The sequence below is a fragment of the Andrena cerasifolii genome, chromosome 8 (assembly GCF_050908995.1).
Source record: "Andrena cerasifolii isolate SP2316 chromosome 8, iyAndCera1_principal, whole genome shotgun sequence".
NCBI classification, from domain to species: Eukaryota; Metazoa; Arthropoda; class Insecta; order Hymenoptera; family Andrenidae; genus Andrena; species Andrena cerasifolii.
Window position 1 is genome coordinate 4,773,225 of NC_135125.1, and position 23,717 is coordinate 4,796,941.

A 23,717-nucleotide genomic window follows, 5' to 3' on the forward strand; every position below is an offset into this window, starting at 1 on the left:
CGGTAATCACTCGAGGAAAAATCTGACGAATTTCCTCGAATCATACCCACCACATTGCACGCAATTGTTTCTTGGTCAAATTGCAGTTGTGTTGCAGTGATGGACGAATGGCCTTAAAAGGAGAGGCTTTTAGAAAAAGACACGTACAGTATTTCCTCGTTAGCGACTCGATTTTGTGTACACGATACCGACTCTTCGCTATCCCCACCACTTTTGTCTCACTCTTGCCCGGCGAAAGCTGGAGCGAGATGGAACGAGAGCGAGCGAGAGGCACTGAAAGCGAGCGAGGACGGTACGAGACCGACGACGCGTTGATGTTTTGTCTCGCTCCGTCTTTCGGACGCCTGACATTCTGTCCTTTGCGCTTGCGACCATCGCGCACGCTCGCCGCGCACGCAGTGTTCCATCTCGCTCCCCCCTTCGGCCAGAAAGAAGCGAGAAACGAACACTCGGAATTAGGGTTCTGTTCACGATACCGACTCAACGCCGGTCCCGACCAGCGAGTCGCTAACGAGACAATACTGTATTCTTTATTCTAATTAGAGGCAGACATCACCTATTCTTATGAACTTTGAGGGATGGTTTCACCCCCAAAAAATGCAAACAGACCAAAATAAAAAAAGTATCTTATTTTTCGGTTCTCCAAAACATAATCAAAAACCAAAGCACTCGGAGTGGACACATGAAAACAACAAAAAAAAAAATAACGATGCGTTCACAGTGTAAATTGACTTGGCTCCTGTGCCATCTGTTGTCACTTTCACTACCTGGTCCACACTGTGGATATCGATCGATTCATATTTGCGTTGCTTCGTAGCAATTTTCAACCATGCTTAGTTTGAATTCTAACCGCTAGGAGGATTACGATCGAATTCCACTCTGACTCGATAGCGTTGCATGCGACACGTAAATGATAAGGCACAAATTTACGTAGGACGTAAGGTCTATTCTGTATCTCGTCTATGGCTGTTGCAACTGCAGCGCCGTCGGTATTTGCATTCGATTTCTTTTTTAAACGACTTTTACCCAGAGGAGAAAAATTAAATCATGCGGGTTGTACATATTGACTTAGATATTTGAAAATGCGTAGGTATAAATATGCAATCACGGGTACAAATTGCAGAATAGAAGAAAAACTTTTTTTTACAAAATACAGATTGTTAAAACAAAGAAGCTTAATTTGAAAATAAAGTATTTTATATCGTTTAATTTTTTTTTCATTCCTTGCATCATACCTTTTTCGAATGATTTTGCGTGGGATTAGACTAAATTATATTCTCAATAATACGAATAAGTTTTTGTTGATTGTAATTGTTTAATTTGTGACGAATATACTTTTCTCATACAATTTCTATTTAAATGAACATTTATTCAAATAACAAATTGTGTATGAACGAACAGCAAAGCATTCGATAAAAACACAATTGAAGTGCGATACGTAATCGCTTAATGATTGGTGCAACGATATCTCGACGGAATCTTATTGCATACGCCGTTTGGTTATTTAATAATTTTATAGAAGGAGAAAATATACCGTTTTCAATTTTCCCTCGACAAAAATCGTAATGAATTCCGTTCTCAACTGGAAATTATTACGGTTCTTTATTAAGCGAAATCAAAGGAATACTACCAGTAATCAAGAATGCCTGCGTCGTGATATCGAAACAGACGTTCACCTCCGAGCGGCGGAAGATTTATTGCAAAGCCTACGAACTGACATGGTGCACGGTTTATCCACATCTGCTGCACGCGATCTTTTAAACGAAAACGGTTTGAATGCACTGATGCCTCCGAGAAAGACTTCTAGCGTTCTGAAGTTCTTGGGTCGATGCTTCGGAGGATTCTCTTTATTAATCTGGGTACATAATACAAGTATATCGGATGTTCACACGGTATAAACTCTTCTACCGTGCAGTTTTCACTGGTTAAAATGAACAAAAAAGTTTTAGTAATTATGTGATCAATAACCTTCGAGTTTTCACACACTTTTTTTTGCATTAGTAGTCAGACAGCTTATTGTTCTTATTATGATATTATAAAAAATCTACAGTAACTATAGAACAACTATACAACAACTATAGAAGAAAAAAAATTGTCAAGCTTCACGTTGGAAGTGAAGATTGGGGAAATCATTTGATAAATAATTAAATACCTTGCGCAGAATAATGTTTGCGGATTATCTGATTGGAATTTCCAGTTTGGCTTTTTTATGCAATTTGGAAAACATGTGGAGTCAGTGTAGTTCGGTTAGAAGCATTGAAATTCATTAAATTACCATTTTTAGAGATAATGGCAAAGTATGCTACATTCGCCACCACGTAATACTTTAGATGAATTTAAGAATTGTTTTTACCAAGGGAAATTCCAGTGTTTTTAAGTCTGGTTTTAGCTTTTAAGTTTTTAATATTACTTTTATCGTACTAAGTACATTTCAATGGTTAGTACACATCAGTGCCGTTTTAACCTGGAGGCGAAAGAGGCAGCCACCTCAGGGCCTCGGAACTCAGGGGCCCCCGAAAAATTGGAGCATTAAAAAAAATAAGGTTGTACAAGCTAGAAAAAAATTAAATATGGGTCCTCCAATTGTGACGGGAAAAAAATAAAGAATACAACAAAATTTAGATTTTAAAATCAGGCCCTTTGTTTCGTTGAATGGACCCCACGTTTAATCTTATTTATTTAATTGTTTTAATACTTATTCACTTTGCGTGTTAACGCGGTAGTTTTGATTTTATTTTATTTACAATAATTTAGAGGACCACGTATGGAGCTCGCCTCAGGGTCCCCGAAAACAATAAGGCGGCACTGGTACACATATCGAATACCCCCATGGTAGTTGTAAGCATTTGTGTTTCATAACTTGAGGACTACTGGCTTTCTAAATCATGTTTACTATTTATTTTGACAAGAACTGCACTTCAAACACTGCACTTGATTTCAAAATTAATAATTCATTCGTTTCTGTGAACCACGAATTGCTGCACTTGTACAGTGTTTAATGATATCAGTACATACTTACACTGTAAGTGATCGTTCACTACTCTGTGCGGAATAATTGTGAAATACCTTCCAAATTTGTTGAAAAACTCTAACAATTTTTACTTTACTTGTTACTTTAAATTAAAAGCAGTGTATCTTTAATTTAAACTATGGTGTGCCAGAAAGGCATCAGGGCCGGATCTAGAGGGGCGCAAGCGGGGCAACCGCCCAGAACAGCAAATTTGGGGGCGGTGAAATTTAGTAAAACAATGAAATAAAGAAGTAAAACTTTGTGAAAAAATCAGTAAAATAGTAGGTAATACATGTTCGAATTTAATATCGAACTTATAAATTGTTTCTAAATCACCCTTATGATTACAATATTTTTTACAAAACGAAAGGTTTGTGTTATTCAACAAATGCCTACAAAAAATTCCACTCACTGTGAAAGATGATATTTTAAAATACAGTGGCTCGCATTAATATTCGGACACTTTTTAAAATCGCATAACTTTTTTAGAATTGGTCCAATCATCTTCAGTTTTTTTGAGAAGCTAGAAGGATTAGTTCGCTAACTGACGCGTTTCGTCGTTTCGAAAAAAAATATATTTGGTTGGAATAGCGAAAATTCCCGAAATCAGCGATTCTCGACCTTATTCTGCGATCTTTAAACGTTTGTAGCTCGGAGCAACGTTAACCGATTTTGATGAAATTTTAGGCACGTATACAACTTACTGCAATCTACAAACAGGTTTTTTCGAATTTTCATTACAAGCTCACAAAAAAAAGTTCAAAAATCGGCCTTTACTATCCTCTTCGCTATTCCAACCAAATTTATTTTTTTTTTCAAAATGACAAAACGCGTCAGTTAGCAAACTAATCCTTCTAGCTTCTCAAAAAAACTCAAGTTGTTTGTACCAATTCTAAAAAACTTATGCGATTTTAAAAAGTGTCCGAATATTAATGCGAGCCACTGTAAGTATTTACAATTAAATACACGTAAAGGGCGGGGGAAAATCATTTTTGACAGGCGTGCTTGTAGTGGAAAGGCTTATCAGACTCATCCATTCGTTCTTCAGGTGGGCGCGTCGTTATGCCTCTGCAATTATATCCTGGAGCACAAGGTTTACGGCGAGGCATCCAACGAGCATTTGGGCCTGGGTGTCGTGCTCGTCGCCCTGATCTTGGTTACAGCGATGTTCAGCCACTACCAGGAGTCGAAACGTTCGCGGATCATGGAGTCGTTTCAGCAGATGCTGCCGCAGAAGGCGAAGGTTCTGAGGGACGGCAAGAAGAAGGAACTATACGCAGCCGAATTGGTCGTCGGGGACATTGTCCTTTTGGAAACCGGTGACCGAGTACCCGCTGACATTAGGATCCTGGAATGTCAAGGTAAATCCGTATCGTTGTAGTTGCAGCCGTAGCTTTCTTATTTCTCAACAAAAAAGTCCCCGCCTTTCTCTTCGCTGGCGCTCGAGATACCGCGCTGCTCTTGCTCCCGTAGATACAATTTACAGAATCGCGAAATCCATAGTGCCTGACTTAAATCAGGCGAATCATAAAACGTAGGCTGTTCATTGCGCCTCAACTGTCGAAGTCAATCTTGAAACTAACTTTACTTTACATTCCTCTGTCTTCTTTGAACTTGCACAGCTAGAACTGCGCGAAGCCTTAAATGCACGTGAGAATTGGCTTTTTGCAACCTGATTATGTTGTGTAAATTCTTACGGAAAATTTACATGTTTATGTTACGATTAAGGTCTGAAGGTCGACGCTGCTTCGATAACTGGCGAGTCCATGTCAATTCCAAGAACTACCAGTACTCATCCAACGAGTAGCGTGCTAGAAGCCAGGAACATGGTCTTCTTCTCGACTGACATAGTGGAAGGTAACGTGCGATGAAGTAAACGCAGTTGCTTCTGCATTTCCAGCGGTTTCTTAAGCACTTCCTACGATTGCGCAAGCTTTTCCTGCGGCTTCTCTGATAGTTTCGTTAATGTACAACAGGCAGCGGAAAAGGAGTCGTGGTTGCCTGCGGCGATCGAACCGTGATGGGCAGGGTTGCTAAACTAACGTCTAAATTGACGCCCAGGCCGACGCCGCTCTCTCGCGAGATCCATCGTTTCATGAAATTGATATCGTCGTGGGCGATTTTCCTAGGAGTCCTCTTCTTCGCTTTGTCCATCGGCATGGGCTACGATTTGATCGACTCGATATTATTCCTGGTCGGCATTATAGTGGCGAACGTGCCGGAGGGACTGATAGCCACTATGACCGTTAGCCTCACCCTAACCGCCAAGAGAATGGCGAGCAAAAATTGCCTGGTGAAGCATCTCGAGGCTATCGAGACGTTAGGATGCACCGCCGTTATTTGCAGCGACAAGACAGGCACGCTCACGCAAAATAAAATGACGGTAAACATCGTGTGTTACTGGCAGAGTTCTCCCCGCGGCCATTCTATTCCCACGTAGATCCCATCGTTCCGAGAATCGCAAAGTTCTCCCTGAGCTGTAATTGCGAGACAGAATTCACTGCCCCAGGTCCGACACATGTGGTACGATGGCGAGTTACGTGAAGTGATGGCGTCTGACACCTGGAGGAAGTACATGAAAATGCCCGGGTTTAATAACTTGGCCAAAGTGGCCAGTCTCTGTAACCGGGCCGAGTGGGCCCCCCTTCCCGAAAACGTGCCCGCACCACCTTTGAGAAAGAGGGAAGTTCTCGGGGATGCTTCTGACTCCGCTCTACTAAAGTGCATGGAGGTTCTAGTGAAGGGAGGGGCGGATGCTTACAGGAAGAATTGTAGAAAGGTGTTAAACGCGACCGCATATAGAGGCGCGATAATGTAGTGGACGAAGGAGTTATGTTTCTTTTAAATCCAGGTGTTCGAAATACCGTTCAATTCGACGGACAAGTTCCAGGCTGACGTGCACGTCTGCGCTAAGAAGCATTTCGTCTCTTTTAAGGGCGCGCCGGAAAGGGTACTGGAACGATGCTCAACCGTGGCGTTTGGTAACAACACAACAGAGCTGAATGACGAGATCAAGAAAGCTTTCACGGAATCTTGTTACATCCTCGCGAACAATGGCGAACGGGTGCTCGGTTTTGCTGATCTTGATCTTTCCGCCTCGGCGTTCCCGCTGGGTTACGCCTTTAAGGAGGACCCGCCGAACTTTCCGCTCAAGAACTTGAGACTAGTAAGTCTGTTTGTACGAAATTAAAGGCGTATCAGTACCCCTACGAAATTCTTGACATTCTAAATTATATTTAGAATGGAAGAGATCTGGTAAGCTGGAATTCGCCGCGTTCATAAAAAAAAGAGAGAGACAAACGCTTGCTGAGATGGCTATTAATTAGATTTACCGTGGGCAAGGTTTTTTAACTGCATCTTCTTCTCACAAGGGGAGTGCACGAGGTTGAGGTCACTAATTCCGTTCAATTCTGCACACATGCAGTGTACAATATATGCAATTATTTATTGACAGCTTAGGTTACAGTGCTGAAAAGTTTCTGAGGAAAGCCAGTTCTAGGTTCTGCTCCCTCTACAGTCTATTTAGAGCCTGGGTATGTCTATGTACAGGATTATCCACTTAGCTCAGAACCCGCGCGCGCGAAAACAGATGAGAAAGGCATTTGTTCTCGCGTGTGCGGGTTCTGAGTTATTCAAGTGGACGACCCTGTACTCACAGGGAACCATAAAGAAGTTACCGTGACTAGGAGTGTTTAATTATTTCTATGATTAGTTGCTTAAGTTAGAGTAGCTTTACATACAGACCCATATGCAGCGTTTGTAAAAGATCATCAAATTCCATTTGCCCAAGAAGTTTTGAGCAATGCACACTGCGCATTTAAGGGGTATTCGCGGGTTTGATGTTTCAAAAAATCATTTTTTTACATCTTAAGAAAGTTCAGTTAAAATTTCGTAAAGAAATTCAAAATATTTTTGAAGTTATATCGTTGAGAAGCAAAGGAAACCGTGTGATCTACTCTCGGTATTGATGGAAAATATAGTACACTTTAAACGCGTTTTTCTCGAAACACCGTTTCGCAACCTGGCGTGCATGATTAAAAGAAAACTAGAGTCATTTTGTTTAAAATTTGTTTGCCTTAGCTTTGTATAACTTCAATCTAGTGGACCCCTTACAAACACTTAATACTTACCGTTTTTTTGTTTTTAATTGAAGAAAATAGGTGCTAAGAATATGCGAAAATCGTAACTTTTTATTATTTTTTTAATATTGGTAAGGGGCCCTCTAGTTTTAGGTCTAAACTTTAAAAACACCCTTTGATTTTTCGATTTCCAATGATTGAACGAGGTGCTATATTTAAACACCTATCTTTAAAGGAGGATACTCCTGCTCCCTCTGTAAAATCAACATATTTTTTTTATGACAATATAAAAATGGGAAATTATACTGCAAACTAAGATTAATAAAATGTAAAAAGTTTCATCAAAATATCTAGTGTAGTTATTTAGAAAAAATATCATAAAAATTGTATCATTTTTAGGCGTCAAACCCACAAATACCCCTTCATCTGCAATCACACCTGTTGTCCTCTAATCATTCGCAAAGTTTAAATTAAATCGGCTATCCGAACCCTGCGCACTCTCCTCGTCAGGCAATTTTCGAATGTGCTGATACTGTATATAATTTTCTAAAATAATATCAAGGAACACATTTGTCACTCATACATCATGTCAGATTGCCATTAAATTGTGAAATCTGTTTACACAAAAAATACTGTATTATGTATTGTTAGATCGGTATGATCTCCATGATGGACCCCCCGAGGCCAACGGTGCCAGACGCGGTGTACAAGTGTCGTTGCGCCGGAATCAAGGTGATCATGGTGACTGGTGATCACCCTGACACGGCGAGAGCGATCGCGAAGTACGTTGGTATCATCACCGACGAGGATCTTCTGCACAACGATAGCAGCGAGGAGAATCGTTCGATCGTGGTGACAGGGTTGGAGTTGCGAGATCTCCAGGCGGAAGACCTCGACGGTGTTATAAGGAAATATCCGGAGATTGTGTTCGCAAGAACCTCGCCCGTGCAGAAGCTGCAGATCGTGGAGAGTTGCCAGAGACTGCACTTGATTACCGCGGTTACTGGTGATGGAGTTAATGACTCGCCGGCGTTGAAGAAGGCCGATATTGGGATCGCCATGGGCATCGCAGGTACTTCTTTATATATATATATTCTGTTCTTATTGATTAATTAAGAATTTATACCGTCGGCGACAGTATCGGATGATAGCTAAAGTGTAATCGTGAACGCGCAATTTAGTGACACGGGATTAATTTGTAAGCGACCTGTTTGAAACTCTTAGGCGGGTACTGTAGTGTAACTACCCGTTTTTCAAAGCCATCTTTGGGAATTTATTTCACAAAAAGTATATGTTTAGACTATCTGGCGTTTTGCTTGCATATTAAGGTATGTTTGAACATATAATGCAATAAATCTTTTTGGTATTTATTAAGCTCATATTATATTATACAGAAAAATTTTAAAGACTTTTTTTAATTTTTTCAACTGGTGCAGGTGATTGCAAAAATCTATTTGACCGATCAGTCCGACATTTTTACACGTTATTCAGCACATCAGTGGCTATGGCCGGGATTATGGAAACCTTTTTTGATTGAACGTATCATACGTTTTATAAGGCAAAATGATTAAAAAATTCACCGTACTTCGACACTTAAATTTCACACCTCCACTAGTTTGTTAATTTTTTATCAGTAAAAGTAAGCCTGGTTTCGGCGATAACCACATTCATAATGATTACAACACACTTTGATTTTTTTGTTTCAAATGCTTTGTTCTTCCGGAATCACCTGCACCAGCACTACATCGCTTTCTCAAGGCGCTCACATCAGTGTGATATATATTTTAAAAAAAACTGATAAAAATTTAAAATAGATTTTTTGTATACTGTCAATAAGTGTATCAATAAGTAGACAAAACATTGTTTACGTTGGACATTTCGTTTACTAAAAAATAAATTCTAGAGAATGACAATTTTTGACGACGTCACAGTGAACTGACCCCTTAAGGGAGTAGGTAATCCTCAAACTTTCGAAAATTCGATTTTTGCACATTCCGTTAGCTACATCTTTTCTACGTCTTTTAAGCGCAACCGGGCCCCGAAATTCCAAAAATTGAAGGAATTACAGCCAAAAATGTACTAGCTTTAAACGTGATTTCCCAGAAACTAATATCTCGAAAACCGCTCGAACGATTTTAATGAAAATTTACAGGGAGGTGCAGATGTATCGGGAGCACATTTTCAATATAAATTTTAAAAAAAAAATAGAAAATATTTTTCCCACAAAAAAGGATAAAATCATATTCATTAACATAAAAATTGTATTAATTTGTTTATAAAAATTTTGCTTCCGACACAAGATGGGGGCTGTCTTACAGATTATAAAAATGCCTGCACGAGCTCTCACATTTATAGTTATAACTTTTTCCCCTGTAAATATATTTAAATTTTTTTTGCATTAAAGTCAACGAAATGACGATTAAAAATTAAAGCAAAAATTAACTCTATATTTATTTATTACTTCAGACTATGCGTTTAAAAAAGGTCCTGATTTTGGGCTGTTGAGGGTTACCTACCCCCTGAAGTGGGCCTTATTACCCGTACTCACCTTACATCTGCACAGGTTCTCCTGTTCCCCAATAAAACTCACTGTCACGTATTGAGTTTTGCCGCTAGATACTTATAAGATACTTAACGATGTAAGAACGCTAAATAAGAGGCAACCGCCACCGTCAATGGTTCCAGGATCGGATGTCACCAGAGAAGTGGCAGATCTGATTCTACTAAACGACGATTTCGCCTCGATAATCACTGGGATCGAAGAAGGTCGCAGGCTATTCGATAACTTAAAGTCGAGCATCGCGTACACTTTGGCCAGCAATGTCCCAGAGATAACACCATTCTTGGCGTTCGTCGTTCTTGGGATTCCTCTGCCCGTAGGCGTGATGTGTATGTTGTGCATTGATCTGGGTACAGACATATGGCCTGCTGTCTCGCTGGCTTACGAGAAGTCCGAGTCAGACACCATGTTCAGGTATCGATCACTGTAACAAGATTACTTTCCACAATCTTAAACGCTGGCCAACTCGACAACAGCAACCCGATATCCATCTATATATTCTTATACCGCCCCTTCCATTGGAACGTTTCAGGAAACCCCGAATACCTCATACAGATCGTCTCGTCAGTCGCCGGTTAATTTTCATGGCTTACGGCCAGATCGGCATGATCGAAGCTTGCGCAGGCTTCCTCGCGTACTTCGTGGTAATGGCGCAGCACGGCTTCCTGCCTGGCAGGCTCCTGGATCTGCGTTCGTTGTGGGACAGTATCGTCGTGAACGACTTGAAGGACAGTTTCGGCCAGGAATGGACGTACGAGCAGCGCAAGATTCTCGAATACACTTGCCACACCGCTTTCTTCGTCAGCATAGTGATCGTGCAAGCGGCCGACGTCATGATTTGCAAGACCCGCCGCAACTCGCTCTTCCAGCAGGGCATGAATAATTGGGCCCTCAATATCGGGATACTTGTTCAGATCGCGGTGGCATGTGTTGTCTGTTACGCGCCTTACATGGACGAGATCCTCAGGACGTACCCGTTGAAGTTCGAGTGGTGGTTACCGGGTGTACCATATGCCATGATCATCTTGATCTACGACGAGCTCAGGAAGCTCTGGATCAGGAGGAATCCTGGGGGATGGTGGGATCGAGAAACCTGTTACTAAATTCACGCAGTGAGTTTTAAAGAAGAGTTATATAGCCGCAGTGATATATCCCACTCTACCGTAGGAGTGTAACTTTATCGTAACAGGTTCAGTAATTGCACAGTGCGCGCTACTGTGCGGATACATGGCGCAGGGAGCATATCTTCACTTCTCCAAGTAAACTGGCATAGTGGCACTAACAGAGAGAAAACATCAGAAGAGTAAAGTGCGGGCGACCAATGCTTTGATTCCAGCTGCTGACGAAATTTTCAACGAACCTCGGTTACGCCCGAAAATGCTCGGAGCATCGGCTATTTCCCTCGGTGTACAGTTAGCTCGGTGCATCCCGAACAAAGCACTCGTCCGACGCGGGTATGCAGAAGAGCAATGGTTCTCCTTCGGCTCTACGCGTTCGTCGAGTGTTGTAACCTCGTCGATGGAAAAGTGGGGGATGCATATAAGGCCCTGGGACCCTCTCGATGGGGCCCAGTGGTCTCTAGTCATCAATTCCTTCACGTTCGAAGAACCGTGACTCGATTCTGAAAAAGATCACGAAAACACCTCATTTTCTTCCAGTCCCTCCTGCCCTCCGCCAGGATGAAGACGGAGGTATTTTGCCTGCTGATCTGCCTCGGTGAGTAACTCCATGAAATCATAATTCTACCGCTCACAAAAAGACGTCGTCGCTACACCTCACTTTGCAATTACGTCCACACACACTCAAGCTTTCTTTCTCGTCTTATAACCGCACTATACACTCGGCGATCGTCGAGAGAAAAACCACGCCGGGCTAACTGTTTTAAACGTGAATAGCAAACAAGGTGCTTCGAATGGTAGAGGAAGAACAATGGGTGGCAAAATGACCTTTAATCGGGGTATTGTTTTACTTCTCGTAACGAGGATGCAAATGCAGTTACCGTTCCATTCCTCACCGTGGTGGTCCCAATTACTTTGACACGTTGCATTAGCCGTCGCGAGCTTCACTTTATTGTGGAAACGTTTCCGTCAACTTTCGGTCGACTGAAATACACGTCAGTTACGAACGTGCACGCAATATGGAGACAATGCGGTACAATGCGATTCTACGTAGGCCAAGCTGTCCCTATCCGATGACAAAAAGAATTGCGCCACCGTTTGTTATTGAGAAATCAGCTCTCCTTACGTTTCTATAGAAAGTGTAAATTTCACCAGCCCACGTGCTCGCTAGTAATTCGAAGAATGGATTTTACACGGGGAAGGTGTTCGTTTAATTCGATTCACTTTCGAACGATGGAAATGTTTATCGCGGACAGTTTATATCCCCTGGAGAGTAGCGTCTTCGTGTCCCAAGGTTTACCTGTTTCAAATTTCATCAGGCTCTGATATTTGCGCCGCTGCCCGTGTTTCACTCGCTTAATGGCGGCTCAATTAGTCACAAAACAGCGAGCTCTGCTGATCTCCGCTGATAGGTACTGTCTCGCGGCGATTTTCACGCCGCCTGGCACGCCTACCCGAGGAAGGGGGATCTCAAAAATCAGTCGAGATCTATATAGAGTGTTGGAAAGTTAACAGGTTCCAGCGATTAAACGACATTTAAGTTCTGCCTGATCAGAGGCACGGCAGTCGGCCACTTTCTCGCTTTCTTCCGCTGGCGAGGTCGACCGGCGTTTACGTGCGGCCGGCGTTTTATTCAGGGACGCAAGACGTCGCGCCGCCTTGAAAATACCCCGACCAGTTGACCCTCTCGCGCCACTCGCCGCTTTTTTATTCCCTGCCCTGTCGACTTTTTCCTTTTTCTTCCATTCGTTTGTCATTCCTGCCCGCTGACGCGTGTGCATCCGCATTGTACAACCACGCCCCCCCTCGAGAAAGGAGCCTAGCCTATCTCGAAAACATGCGTGCGGTTCCTCGACAAAGAAACCACTGACGTGATTCCTCTTTGAATCGGGGCAGTATGCGACGATGTTCTTGGTGCTACGTTGCGCTAACTCGGCCATGTTGCAGGCGCCGTGGCCGCCTTGACGAGAAAGCAGGAGGCGGCCGAGCAGAGTCGCCGGAAAGTAGCTTCGCCGGCGTTGCAGAAGAAGCAGCAGCAGACTGCGTCAGAGGAGCAGGAGGAGTACGAGGACGAGGAGGAACTCTCGGACCTGTGCCCGGAACCGAATGGTTATTTCCCTGACGCGGAGCAGTGCGACAAGTATCACGACTGCCGGGATGGCAAGTCGAACGCGAAACTGTGCCCAGATGGGCTGGTGTTCAACGACTTCAGCCCGCAACACGAGAAGTGCGACCTGCCTTTCGGGATCGACTGCTCGAAAAGGCTGAAATTGCGTAAGGAACCTCGCGGCTGCTGGGGGTGTTGTTCTTTTATTAGTAGACAAGCAGACTGATGCGAACTCAATTACAGAGAAGCCGCAGCCGTCCCCCCACTGTCCAAGGATGCACGGCTACTTCGCCCACGAAGACCCCCGAATATGCAACACCTTCTACTACTGCGTCGAAGGGAAGTTCAACATGATCACTTGCCCGGACGGTCTAGTCTTTTCGGAGAAGACTGGCATCTGCAATTGGCCAGACGAGGCGCAGAAGAAGGGCTGCGGCTCCAGGGAACTCTTCAACTTCACTTGCCCCAAAGTCGACGACGCCACCGCCGCCACCCACCCTCGCTACCCTGACACAGAGGACTGCCAGTACTTTTACGTTTGCGTGAACGGTGAGATACCGAGGAGAAGTGGCTGCAAACTGGGGCAGGCCTTCGATGAGCGCACTGGCAAGTGTGACTGGGCCAGGAGAATACCCGAATGGTATGTTAAATAACGTGTTGATGGTACTAGAAGTTTCAATCAAACATTTCAAACGTGTATAATGAAAAGTAATAGTATTGTACGCTCCTGTTAGAATTCGTGGGAATATTTGATCTCATATGTCCTCTGAAATTTCAGCAAGGAGTGGTACAAAGGACAGTTGACTGATGAGGAGCTGGATGCTTTAGAAAATCCGCCGCCGAAACCGAAACCCACTGGCGGGCCTAGCAGAAGAAAAAGGCCCAAGACGACGTAGAATTAAGGCTAAATTCATGTGTAGATTTTAATTCCCATTGACTTATTAAACACCACCCGAGGAATAAAACATTTTTAATACAACCACTTGCTCCTTATAGCGAACTAATGGGATTACTGAATCTACAGAGTTTGAAATGACCAGGTAGGGAACGGTTCTGGGATTTAATGTAGAGGATACAGTGGAACGTAGTCGCGAATGACTTTACGATTTCGTCGATAAAACTCGGGTGAAAGTTTTCCACCGTCTAGATCGATGTCCATCGATACCACAGACATGTGGAAAGCAGAATAGAAAACATTCGAAAATTGTTACGAGCATTATGTTCACGCGATTGCCAGCAAGTATTATATCATCCAGAATTTTTCTTTGGGCATTTTGAAATTTGGTCCTTTTTATTTAGAAAGCATCAAGGTCAAGTGAGCTTTATCAGCATAATTTACTTGCCACCGATAGCGTTGCTACGAGTAGTCTCCATTTCATGGCTCAGTAATGAATTCAAATCGCGTGCGATATTCCCGCGAACAGTGAAAGTGATCGAAGCCTGAAAGTTCTTCGCATTTCACGGGAAACGCTTCCGAAATCTGCTGGATCGAACAGTGGGTCAGCAGCCCGATGCTTTCAAGATAATAAACTCAATTAGTCTCGCTTTCGCAATTATCGACTCGGAGCAATTTTATGTAACACAATGAAAGTCTTATCGAAAAACATATGTTTCGTAATTATATCAAAGCCGATCTAATGCGAAAATAATGTCTCGCTGTGAGTGGCGCGCGAGCAAAACTTACATTTGCAGTAACTGCCGCGACGAATAAAGGTAAACTTACATCCGTATCACTTAATATCAATTAATCGTGACACAAGATTGAACTTACATTCAAAACTCGCTTCTTCACTGATATCGTAATATTTATATTGCAATATGAAAATAAAGAATTTGGAAACGCGCGACACCCCACTGCAAAAGATTGGGGGAGGGGGAAAGGGAGCATGGCGAGGGGATACAGAACTCTGTTACATTAACGAGAGAAAAAGGAAATCACAGTTCCAGATAAGAAGCATCGCTGTCAAAATTCATTTGCCGATCGAGCAGATTGGTAAGAAACGGTGAAAAGGACACGTGTGAAAGTGAACGTATTGTTTCGTAGCCCTACGGTTACCTTCGTTTCGAAACGCTCGAAGAATGCAACGCGTTGATTCGCGAGGATCGTGGCAATCTTAATTTTTCCGCAAAGAACAGCGAAGGACGGCGAAGTGAGAGTGCGCCGCGAGGGAGAGGAGGAAGATGAACAACGGTAGCCGTGCCGAGAAGAGAGAAAGAAGGGTAAAGGCGTGTGGTACCTTCGATCAATCTTGATTCTAGACGGTTATCCATCGATGAGAACCTGGCGAAAGTGGGGAAGAAATATTGGACGTAGTGGGGACCAATGGGGTATACCCTGTCGTCAGTTGCTGTCGAGCTGCAGTGTTTCGCGACGGAGACAGCATTTCAAAGGGGAGATCGAAAAAAAAATATATATATAATTTCACCGTCCGATTGCCTCTTAGTGATCAGTGACCAGGGTAATCCTCGTTGGGCTGCGTGACTCTACTTCTGTCTAATAAAGACCAGAGATCAGACGACAAAGATGATGAGGGCGTCCCTTGTAACGCTGTTGGCTCTGGTGGCTGCGACACGTAAGTATCTTATTGTTAATAATTTTGCTGTAATAAATGAAGACTTCGTAGTTAGAAATTTGACGAAGGCTCAACAATATTGAATACTACCACTGCAATTACAATTACACTTAACGTGAATTAAATACATCGAAATTTAAAAGTTCAAATTTCACATTTGCAGTAGTATTGATCGTAAAAAATGAAGTGACATCTGGAGTTAATAAAATCGCTTTGTAATTGCCTTCGAAATGCCTTATGATTAACGATTTAAATGAAGCTGCTTTAATTTCGTACGTAAGAATATCTTCAAGTACTCAATAATTTTTTCCACTAATTTCCACTGCGAAACTACCTGTTTTTTTTTGTTTTTAAATGGACGATAGTAACCTACTAGAGAGCACCAGGTTTCCATAATTTGTATTCCACTTTTTTCCATCGAAAGCAAAAGCGGCGCATGCTAATTGCCGAGGAGAAAAAGAACGGTTTCGCTGGAACAGACCTCGGACTTTCTCCCGATTTCTTAGCGCGGCCAGAGGTACAGCGTCTAAAACGCGGTAGAATTTCCGGTATCGTAATCGTCGCGCGAAACCGGTAAAATTTCATAACTAAAATATCTGAAACCCGTTGCCCATCCTGCAAAGAGTAAAATCGCTCGGGTATCTCTGCTGCGCACGCTCCGAAGGTATTCATTTCGCCCGGAGAGGGCACAAGAGAGACAGTCGGGCTAAAACTTTCTAAAGTATAAATGTCAGATCTGCTGCTGAGAACGTTGCATAAGTATCTGCCGCGGTTATCGTCCCTGTACACACGCAGAGCCGATAAATTGCATAAAGAAACAAAACAATGCCGATCGGCCATGGATTCAAGGAATAGGTGGAGAAGTTGGGCGGGTTCGACCACCTCGCATTTGCTATCGCGCTACTCGCCTGGCTACTTTATATGCCTCTTGAAGCGTGGCATTGATTTCCGGTATATCTTGCAAAGTAAACGCCGCGTGTAACACGGAGAAATTCGTGAAATCCATTCCACGCTTTTTCTCCATTCTTACTCTCGACTGTTCCAAAGCGAAGCAAACATTTCGAGCGTGAACGGTCGGTGAAATTTGCCGCTGCTTTATTACGCATCTGAAGAATAGAATTCTGCGAATTCGATTACGTAAATCCTCATAAATATATACGTTTTGAAATAAACACCCCAACTGACCTTGTTGTTTAACACCGACACCACGTCGCCTATACAGGTGCGGGGGTAGCCTTATTTGCATGGCCCCGAATGAAATTAATTTACACAGATCTGAATGATATTAATAAGAGTTATTAACGGGCGAATTCCATTTACGTCCAAATTGCCCGTGATTTTCATTAAGCTAGGTTCTCCCGTACGCGACTGGGCCATCGTCAAGAATTTCAAAGTAGATTTTCTCGAAAATGAAGCGCGATATGAAAAAAAGTTGCTCTTTCTTTTCGACTTATGACTAGGAAATAAGTCGAGAAAAAGGAATACAATTTTTTGATATCGCGCTTCGTTTTCGAGAAAATCGAGTTTTAAATTCTTGACGATGCGTCCAGTCGCGTATAAGGAAACCTAACCTAATGAAATTCACGGGAATTCGCCCAATAATGATCGTCGGAAATGATTAGCAAAGGAACGCCGCGAACCTGAACTCACCGATTGGAACGCAACTTTGTGGGTTTATAGAGTGACTCATGACAAGAACAACGGTCCGTTTTATGCGTGCCCCATCGCGCTTTAAGGGTGTGAAACCTAACATCAAAGTCAACTATTTCACTGGATATGCACTTGCACTCTTTCGCGTGTAACTCCTGAAGTACGAGTGACAGAAAAAAATATTCCGAACAAAAGTTTAATGGCACAATAAGCGCTGCAAACATGCGTTATCAGAATTTCGAAAAGAGTTTAAAAAAAAATTCCCCTGCTGAAAAATTACTTTTTTCAAAATTTCGTTAACGCAAGTTTGCAGCGCTTATTGCAGCATTCAACTTTCGTTTGAAACATTTTTTTCTGTCTCTTGTACTTTAGGAGTTATACGCGAAAAAGTGGGAGTGCCTATATGATTTTGAGGTTAGTTTTCACACTCTTAAAGGGCGAGTGAGCACAAATGAAACGTACCGTCGATCTTATCTTGAGTTACTCTATAAACCCACAATTTTGCGTCCCCTTGTAAGTACCTACCCGTAAGATTCATTAACAGGTTGATTAAAAATAGGTTATTTTTAAAACTAGGATCATGCATGCTGTTAGAAGCTGTGGTGAAATACAGTGGCGGACGAAAGAAAGTCTGCAACTTTTAAAATCACATAACTTTTTTAGAATTGGTTCAAACGACAGGAGTTTTGTTCTGAGAAGCTTGAAGGATTAGTTTGCTAAGTGACGTGTTTTGTCGTTTTGAAAAAATGCAATTGGTCGGAATAGTAAAAAATAGTAAATATCGTTTTTTTAAAACTTTTTTTGTGAGCCATGTAATGAAAATTAAAAAAAAAACCATTTGTAGATTGAAGTAAGTTGTATACACGCTTAAAATTTAATGAAAATCGGTTAACATTTCTCTGAGCTGTAAACGCTTAAAGATCGCAGAATGAGGTCGAGAATCGCGCAAATTCCCGAAATCAGTTTTTTTTTAATTTTCAATACAGACCCATAAAAAGGTTTAAAAAACGGCTTTTACTATTTTTTTTTCTATTCCGACCAATTGCATTTTTTTCAAAACGACGAAACACGTCACTTAGCAAATTAATCCTTCTAGCTTCTCAAAAAAACCCATGTCGTTTGGACCAATTCTAAAAAAGTTATGCGGTTTTAAAAGTTGTAAACTTTCTTTCGTCCGCCACTGTATAGCACAGCAGTCAAGCTGTTAATAAAAGTATATTAATCAGTGAAATTGGAAAGTAATAAATACTGAAGCTTGTGAAACTACTTTGATGTTGTAGATGGTGCATACAATTGCCCAAATAAAGACGGCCAGTACGAGGATCCAAAACAGTGCGACAAGTACTACGCGTGCAATGACGGCGCTGCAACGGAGAAACTGTGTCCAGACGGGCTTGTGTTCGATCCATTGAACCGTAAGGTGAACAAATGCGACCATGTGTTCAACGTGGACTGCGGCGATCGTCTTGAGCTACGTAAGATCATCATAATTTTCACTCTGCACTGTATTACGCCGTTGCACCCTAACTTGTTGGCTCGTTAATTCACCAGAGATCATTTGCTTAGTGGTGTTGCGATTATTTATTAAGCAAAGAACTTTGAATCAGGAGAAAATATGGCATAGTGATTCCAAGATTAATAAATTCATTCAATTTCACGAGCAACGAATTCTGCCACTTTCGCAAGGTTTATTCATATCGGTATGTATTATTAATATAATTCTTGGCGCGCCTAAGAAGCACACTCGAATTGCAAAGTAATAAAAATCGTATGATTTACCGAGTCCATGCGAGTAACAGATTTAACGTAAATGTACCAGTGCTCGGCCTTGTCAGAGCACCTCAACACTAACGCGAATTTTATTTACTTTGAAGCTTAATTTTTAATGTAATTAAAAGCAAAAATTAGTATCATAATGCGTAAGTATTTAGCAATTTTAATTAACATCATTATTATAGAAAATTGAAAGTCTTTATGTAGAAATAATTATTTTGCAACACACTTCGTACGCATAGCAGATTTGGAGAAGTTTCTTAAGCTTCTGTTAAGACACACCGCTCATTTGTTAAGGAAACATTGACCGCATTTCTTATTTAAATATTATAATAATACAGTAATATAATAGTAAATAGATTTAAATTTAGTTTAAATGGCTAAACTGGCAAGAAAATTATATTTTTTTTAAAGAAGTATAAGTTTATTTACTGGTACAAGAGATTGTTTAACGTACCAGTATATTTTTAGGTTCCCCGCTTACTGGAACATCTGCATACTTTCGTATTTTCATTAATAAATACGTGTATTATAATATCTCAATTTTTTCAGTTTCTAATAGTATAATATTGTGTTATCTTCCACGTTTCAACAACATTTTTTATTTCATGATGGTTTAATGAATTAAAGTAGGAGAAAATTTTCTCGTTATTCCTTAAGACCCTTAAGTGTCCGGGAATTAGTACATTTAGCTCATCCATGGAAAAGTAAGGAAATGTGATCCTTGAGAATTTGATCGTTTTTCATGTTTCTCGCAACAAATGCTTGTATCAGATGTTGAAGTAAAATCGAGGTCCCCGAGTCTGACACGTTACACGATGTCATTCGCTTTTTGCGGTCGATGTCCTTGACATACAGGATACGATGACGATTGGCAGCGAAAGTGCTGTTACCTATTTTATATATATTATAATCCACTTATACAAATAACACTTTGTTAAGGGGTCTCTCTACCCTGACGGACGAAAAATGATGCGAACTTTGGGAATTTTTTAAAACAAAACCATTACATAGATTTACTTCCAGCTTTGTGGTTTTATTTCTCAATCTTTAGAGAATATGAGAAAAAAGTTTGTATGCAAAAATAGTGGTTATATCCGGAGTTATAGTGCTTCAAATAGAGCGCCTTACAAAAATCATATGCGCATGGTTAGCATAAAACCAGCCGTTGTATTTGTCTGAAATAGAAAATTTAAAAATTTGTGTAATTTGTATGAGCGTGGCTATCGTCTGAACTAGATTAAATGAGAAATATTGAAAAGTAAATAAAAAATGGCAGCGTCTAAAACAGACATCGATTTCTGCAAAAAAATTCGCTGGTTTTTTAAGTCGCGCAAGTCTAATTTTGCAAAAACCGACTTAGTTTTGGTACCAACGAGAATGGGACATGTAATGAAGATATATACCAAGTTTGAAGTAAATCGGGTGATTGGTTTATTTATGAGATATTATGCTAACAAATTTGAAAAACTTCGTTTTGAGAAAAACGCGTTTAAAGTGTTAGGTACTGTTTTTTTAATTAATTTATTTTAAAATGTTGCCTAAATATGTACAAATATAGGCATACAGTTTTCAATTAATATAATTTGAAGGTTTCTGTTAAAAAAATCCCAAATATCGCGCTCCATTTCAGGCCGTCAAAGTAGGGCGACCCCTTAAGGGTGGTTTGCGCCTTGTTGGGCCTAAAAATAGGTAATTCATTGTGATTTTTTTCTACAAAAACGGTTCGACAAATTAATTTGAGGTTTGGCAGGTTGTTTTATTGTATCTTGAACTATTGTTCTGAATTTTTGTGTGTCAATGAAAAAAAAAACATGGCAGATACAAAAAGAGCATTAAAAAATAATCGAGTGTTCCTCGCGTTGACGAAAAGTACTGTAAGGTTTATCCGAAACACGAAAAAGAAAAGAGATACTTAATCTATATGAACGTGGCCATCGGTTGTAGTATATTTATTGCCGTATCTGTTACCGTTCCTTTTTTATTTAAAGAAGTTTTCCCGATTTTGCGGCAAAACCTACTTCCGACTCAAATCAAGACGCTTCACCTTCTTCAAAAGACTGCCATTTTAATATTTATTTATATTTATCAATAAATCTACTACCATCGACAGCCACATTCATATAGATTAAGAATCTCTTTCCTCTTTTGTGTTTCGGATAAACCTTACAGTACTTTTCGTCAACGCCAGGACCACCCGATTATTTTTCAACGCTCTTTTTGTATCTGCCATGTTTTTGTTTCACTGTCACACAAAAATTCAGAACAATAGCTCAAGACACAATGAAACAGCCTGCCAAACCTCAAATTAATTTGTCGAACCGTTTCTGTAGAAAAAATTCACAAAGAATTACCTATTTTTCGGCCCAACAAGGCGCAAACTTCCCTTAAATATAAATAACAATTCCTAGATCGTGACCAGATTTAAATTTAATACAGAAGCTTGTCTATGATACGCGCAAATGAAACTTGCATTATGGGTCAGAATGGACCCCGTAACAGTCACACGAAGGGTTAATTCCTGACACGTCTTGACGTTCACAGAGCCACCACAACCGACGAAGAAGTGTCCACGAAGAAACGGCTTCTTCGCTCATCCAGATCCATCCGTCTGTAACATCTTTTACAACTGCATCGACGGCGAGGCCATCGAGATCACGTGCACCACTGGATTGCATTTCGACGAATACAGTGGCACTTGCGTCTGGCCGGACAGCGCTGGTCGCGAAGTAAATGTCACCTTACACGTAACGATAAATCGACGCTCGATCTTTCAGCCGCACAATTCGTACCGTCGCGATTTAATATTAGTTTGTCATCGGCGCCGCTCGATTTAGACGCTTCCCGCATTAATAGCTTTGTAATCACACCAATTACGTTCCCTCGAATAATTGATCAATCGGGCGGGTAGTAATTATCAGTGTGCAAATTGACTAATTAACGCTATCTGCGAGCGCTTGTACGGAACAGGATATCGTCAAAAGTTATCGCTTTATGGGACATAATAATTTACCGTCCATTGCAAAGGCTCTAGCCGGGTAAGCATGGGGAAAACGGACCCAGCACCAATTTTAGTATTTATGTATACCAAATACTCTTGGCCTAAAAAAAACACTGAGAGAAACTTCAGATCTCTAGAGGGGTCTCGTTAGGGTGACATGGGGATAACAACCCTAAACTCTACCATTTTTTCCTCAACAACTACTTAAGGGGGTATACCCGATTGAACCCTCGGAAAATGCGTATGTTTTATGGATTTTTTTACAAGTCAACGGCTTTAGGAAGATTTCCCGTTTTTTTACTAGCTTTACATAGTATTATGAACTACTTAAAAAAAAGTTTCAGTTAAAAAACTATTGTTTTTCGGAAGTTATGCATACATATCCGAAAGTCTCTCGATTTTAGACGGCACCTACAATTTTGGGGAAAATCTTAAGTCTTAAGTAGTTGTTGAGAAAGAAAGTGGTAAGGGTTGTTCTCCCCATAGCACACTAACGAGACGGTGTAGAGATCTGAAATTTCTCTCTGTGACGTCCCGGCCCCACCACGGTATCGCGACTTAGTGTCAGCGAGCGCCACCAGAGGGCTAATCTTCTCGCTAGTCCTAACTCCCAATCTCATTTCATATATATACAAGTTCCAAATTACGTCCTCTTGTGTCCCCGTGTGTGTCTAGGGTAGGGCCCGTCAGCTGTAGCCCTTCTGACGAGTCTGGCTGACGGTCCCAAGAGAGAAAAAAACGCTCTTCTTTTCCTCCTCGATCCTTCAAACCCAGACCTAACCCGCTCCGCACAACAGTAAAAGTACTCCATTGCGGCGTAACCGGCCGGCCTCTTAGGGTGGGTTTAGGTTACGTTGGAGGCGAAAGGGGCAAGAAACAACTCTCTTCTCGTCCAGAACGTGTTCCGACAATTCTGGACGGGTGACACTCTCAGTGTTTTTTTAGGCAAAGAGCATTATTTGTATGCATAAACACTTAAAATTGGTGTTAAGTGAGGGGGGGGGGGGTGGTTTTCCCTATGTTTACCCGGTGTTTAGACCCTTTCACATTCGCGGACTGCGAATGATATTAGCAATTGTAGCATTTTTGAGTGTATGTGACAATTTTGGTCCGTCTAGGGATGCGGAGTAGTGGATAAGAAGTTGAAGGATGGCTTCGAGTGTCCGAAGGAAAGTCAGGTGGATACCAGAGGGATGGCTGTAGATCATCCAAAGTTCGCTCACCCAGATGATTGCCAAAAATTCTATGTCTGCCTGAATGGCGTGACGCCGCGCGAACAAGGGTGCAGCGATGGTACTGTTTATAACGAGGAGCAACAAAGATGCGACGCGCCTGAAAATGTTCCCGGCTGGTAAGCGCAGCGAATAAAACTGCCTTCACTTTTTACAGCAATTGAAATGAAACCGGGGTTCTTTGAAAAATGAAAAGAAAAAAATTATTTCGTTTTTGTTGCAGTGAGGATTGGTACAAGGACGACGACAAGAAACCATGAAAGGTCTACGACATTTATACAATGTCCCGCATCGGGATCCTGATATCATCTTAAAATCGTATCATCCTCGTTTAGTGTGTAATTATGTGTGCGTTAGGTATTTGAATGCTCGTAAATAATAAATCCTATTTTACCTTACTCATGGCAATCGGTGAAACTTTATTTTGCTCCTGTCCCGATTCCGATGATTTTACTAGTATTTTGCAATCATTATTTAGGACTTAGGGTGTTGCAATGAACGATTTTATAGATTCGCATTGTAGTATCGTTGTTAAAAATATTATTTTGGAGGTGTTGCTAACGATAAGTTGATGATTTTACGTTTGTATAAAGATATAGAAAAGCTTCGACTTT

The 23,717-nt window shown here is 41.4% G+C and overlaps 3 protein-coding genes across 3 annotated transcripts; all 3 read left to right on the forward strand.

The window, feature by feature from the left end:
• The first annotated feature begins 1,381 nt into the window (after positions 1 to 1,381).
• On the forward strand, positions 1,382 to 10,868 carry LOC143372272 (sodium/potassium-transporting ATPase subunit alpha). The gene is made up of 9 exons (XM_076818325.1): positions 1,382 to 1,859; positions 4,059 to 4,371; positions 4,739 to 4,867; positions 4,987 to 5,393; positions 5,520 to 5,789; positions 5,862 to 6,176; positions 7,741 to 8,161; positions 9,775 to 10,063; positions 10,182 to 10,868. The coding sequence occupies exons 1-9, from the start codon at positions 1,566 to 1,568 to the stop codon at positions 10,750 to 10,752; spliced, it is 3,009 nt and encodes a 1,002-aa protein (XP_076674440.1). The 5' UTR covers positions 1,382 to 1,565; the 3' UTR covers positions 10,753 to 10,868.
• Positions 10,869 to 11,061: 193 nt separating this feature from the next.
• Cpap3-b (cuticular protein analogous to peritrophins 3-B) lies at positions 11,062 to 13,839 on the forward strand. The gene is made up of 4 exons (XM_076818304.1): positions 11,062 to 11,365; positions 12,715 to 13,041; positions 13,118 to 13,514; positions 13,653 to 13,839. Exons 1-4 carry the CDS (start codon positions 11,329 to 11,331, stop codon positions 13,768 to 13,770), a joined length of 879 nt encoding a protein of 292 aa, XP_076674419.1. The 5' UTR covers positions 11,062 to 11,328; the 3' UTR covers positions 13,771 to 13,839.
• A 1,119-nt stretch (positions 13,840 to 14,958) lies between these two features.
• LOC143372257 (protein obstructor-E) lies at positions 14,959 to 23,469 on the forward strand. Its single transcript, XM_076818311.1, has 5 exons — positions 14,959 to 15,447; positions 18,378 to 18,572; positions 21,415 to 21,599; positions 22,990 to 23,222; positions 23,327 to 23,469. Exons 1-5 carry the CDS (start codon positions 15,399 to 15,401, stop codon positions 23,361 to 23,363), a joined length of 699 nt encoding a protein of 232 aa, XP_076674426.1. The 5' UTR covers positions 14,959 to 15,398; the 3' UTR covers positions 23,364 to 23,469.
• The last annotated feature ends 248 nt before the right edge of the window (positions 23,470 to 23,717 follow it).

Excerpts from the sequence above, each read along its gene's own strand:
- Cpap3-b (XM_076818304.1), top strand. The coding sequence starts at position 11,329 with ATGAAGACGGAGGTATTTTGCCTGCTGATCTGCCTCG. Across the intron at positions 11,366-12,714 it reads TTGCCTGCTGATCTGCCTCG|GCGCCGTGGCCGCCTTGACG; the intron begins GTGAGTAACTCC and ends GCCATGTTGCAG. Across the intron at positions 13,515-13,652 it reads GCCAGGAGAATACCCGAATG|CAAGGAGTGGTACAAAGGAC; the intron begins GTATGTTAAATA and ends CTGAAATTTCAG.
- LOC143372272 (XM_076818325.1), top strand. The coding sequence starts at position 1,566 with ATGAATTCCGTTCTCAACTGGAAATTATTACGGTTCTTTATTAAGCGA. Across the intron at positions 4,868-4,986 it reads CTCGACTGACATAGTGGAAG|GCAGCGGAAAAGGAGTCGTG; the intron begins GTAACGTGCGAT and ends AATGTACAACAG. Across the intron at positions 5,394-5,519 it reads TCACGCAAAATAAAATGACG|GTCCGACACATGTGGTACGA; the intron begins GTAAACATCGTG and ends TCACTGCCCCAG.
- LOC143372257 (XM_076818311.1), top strand. The coding sequence starts at position 15,399 with ATGATGAGGGCGTCCCTTGTAACGCTGTTGGCTCTGGTGGCTGCGACA. Across the intron at positions 15,448-18,377 it reads GGCTCTGGTGGCTGCGACAC|ATGGTGCATACAATTGCCCA; the intron begins GTAAGTATCTTA and ends TTGATGTTGTAG. Across the intron at positions 21,600-22,989 it reads CGGACAGCGCTGGTCGCGAA|GGATGCGGAGTAGTGGATAA; the intron begins GTAAATGTCACC and ends TGGTCCGTCTAG.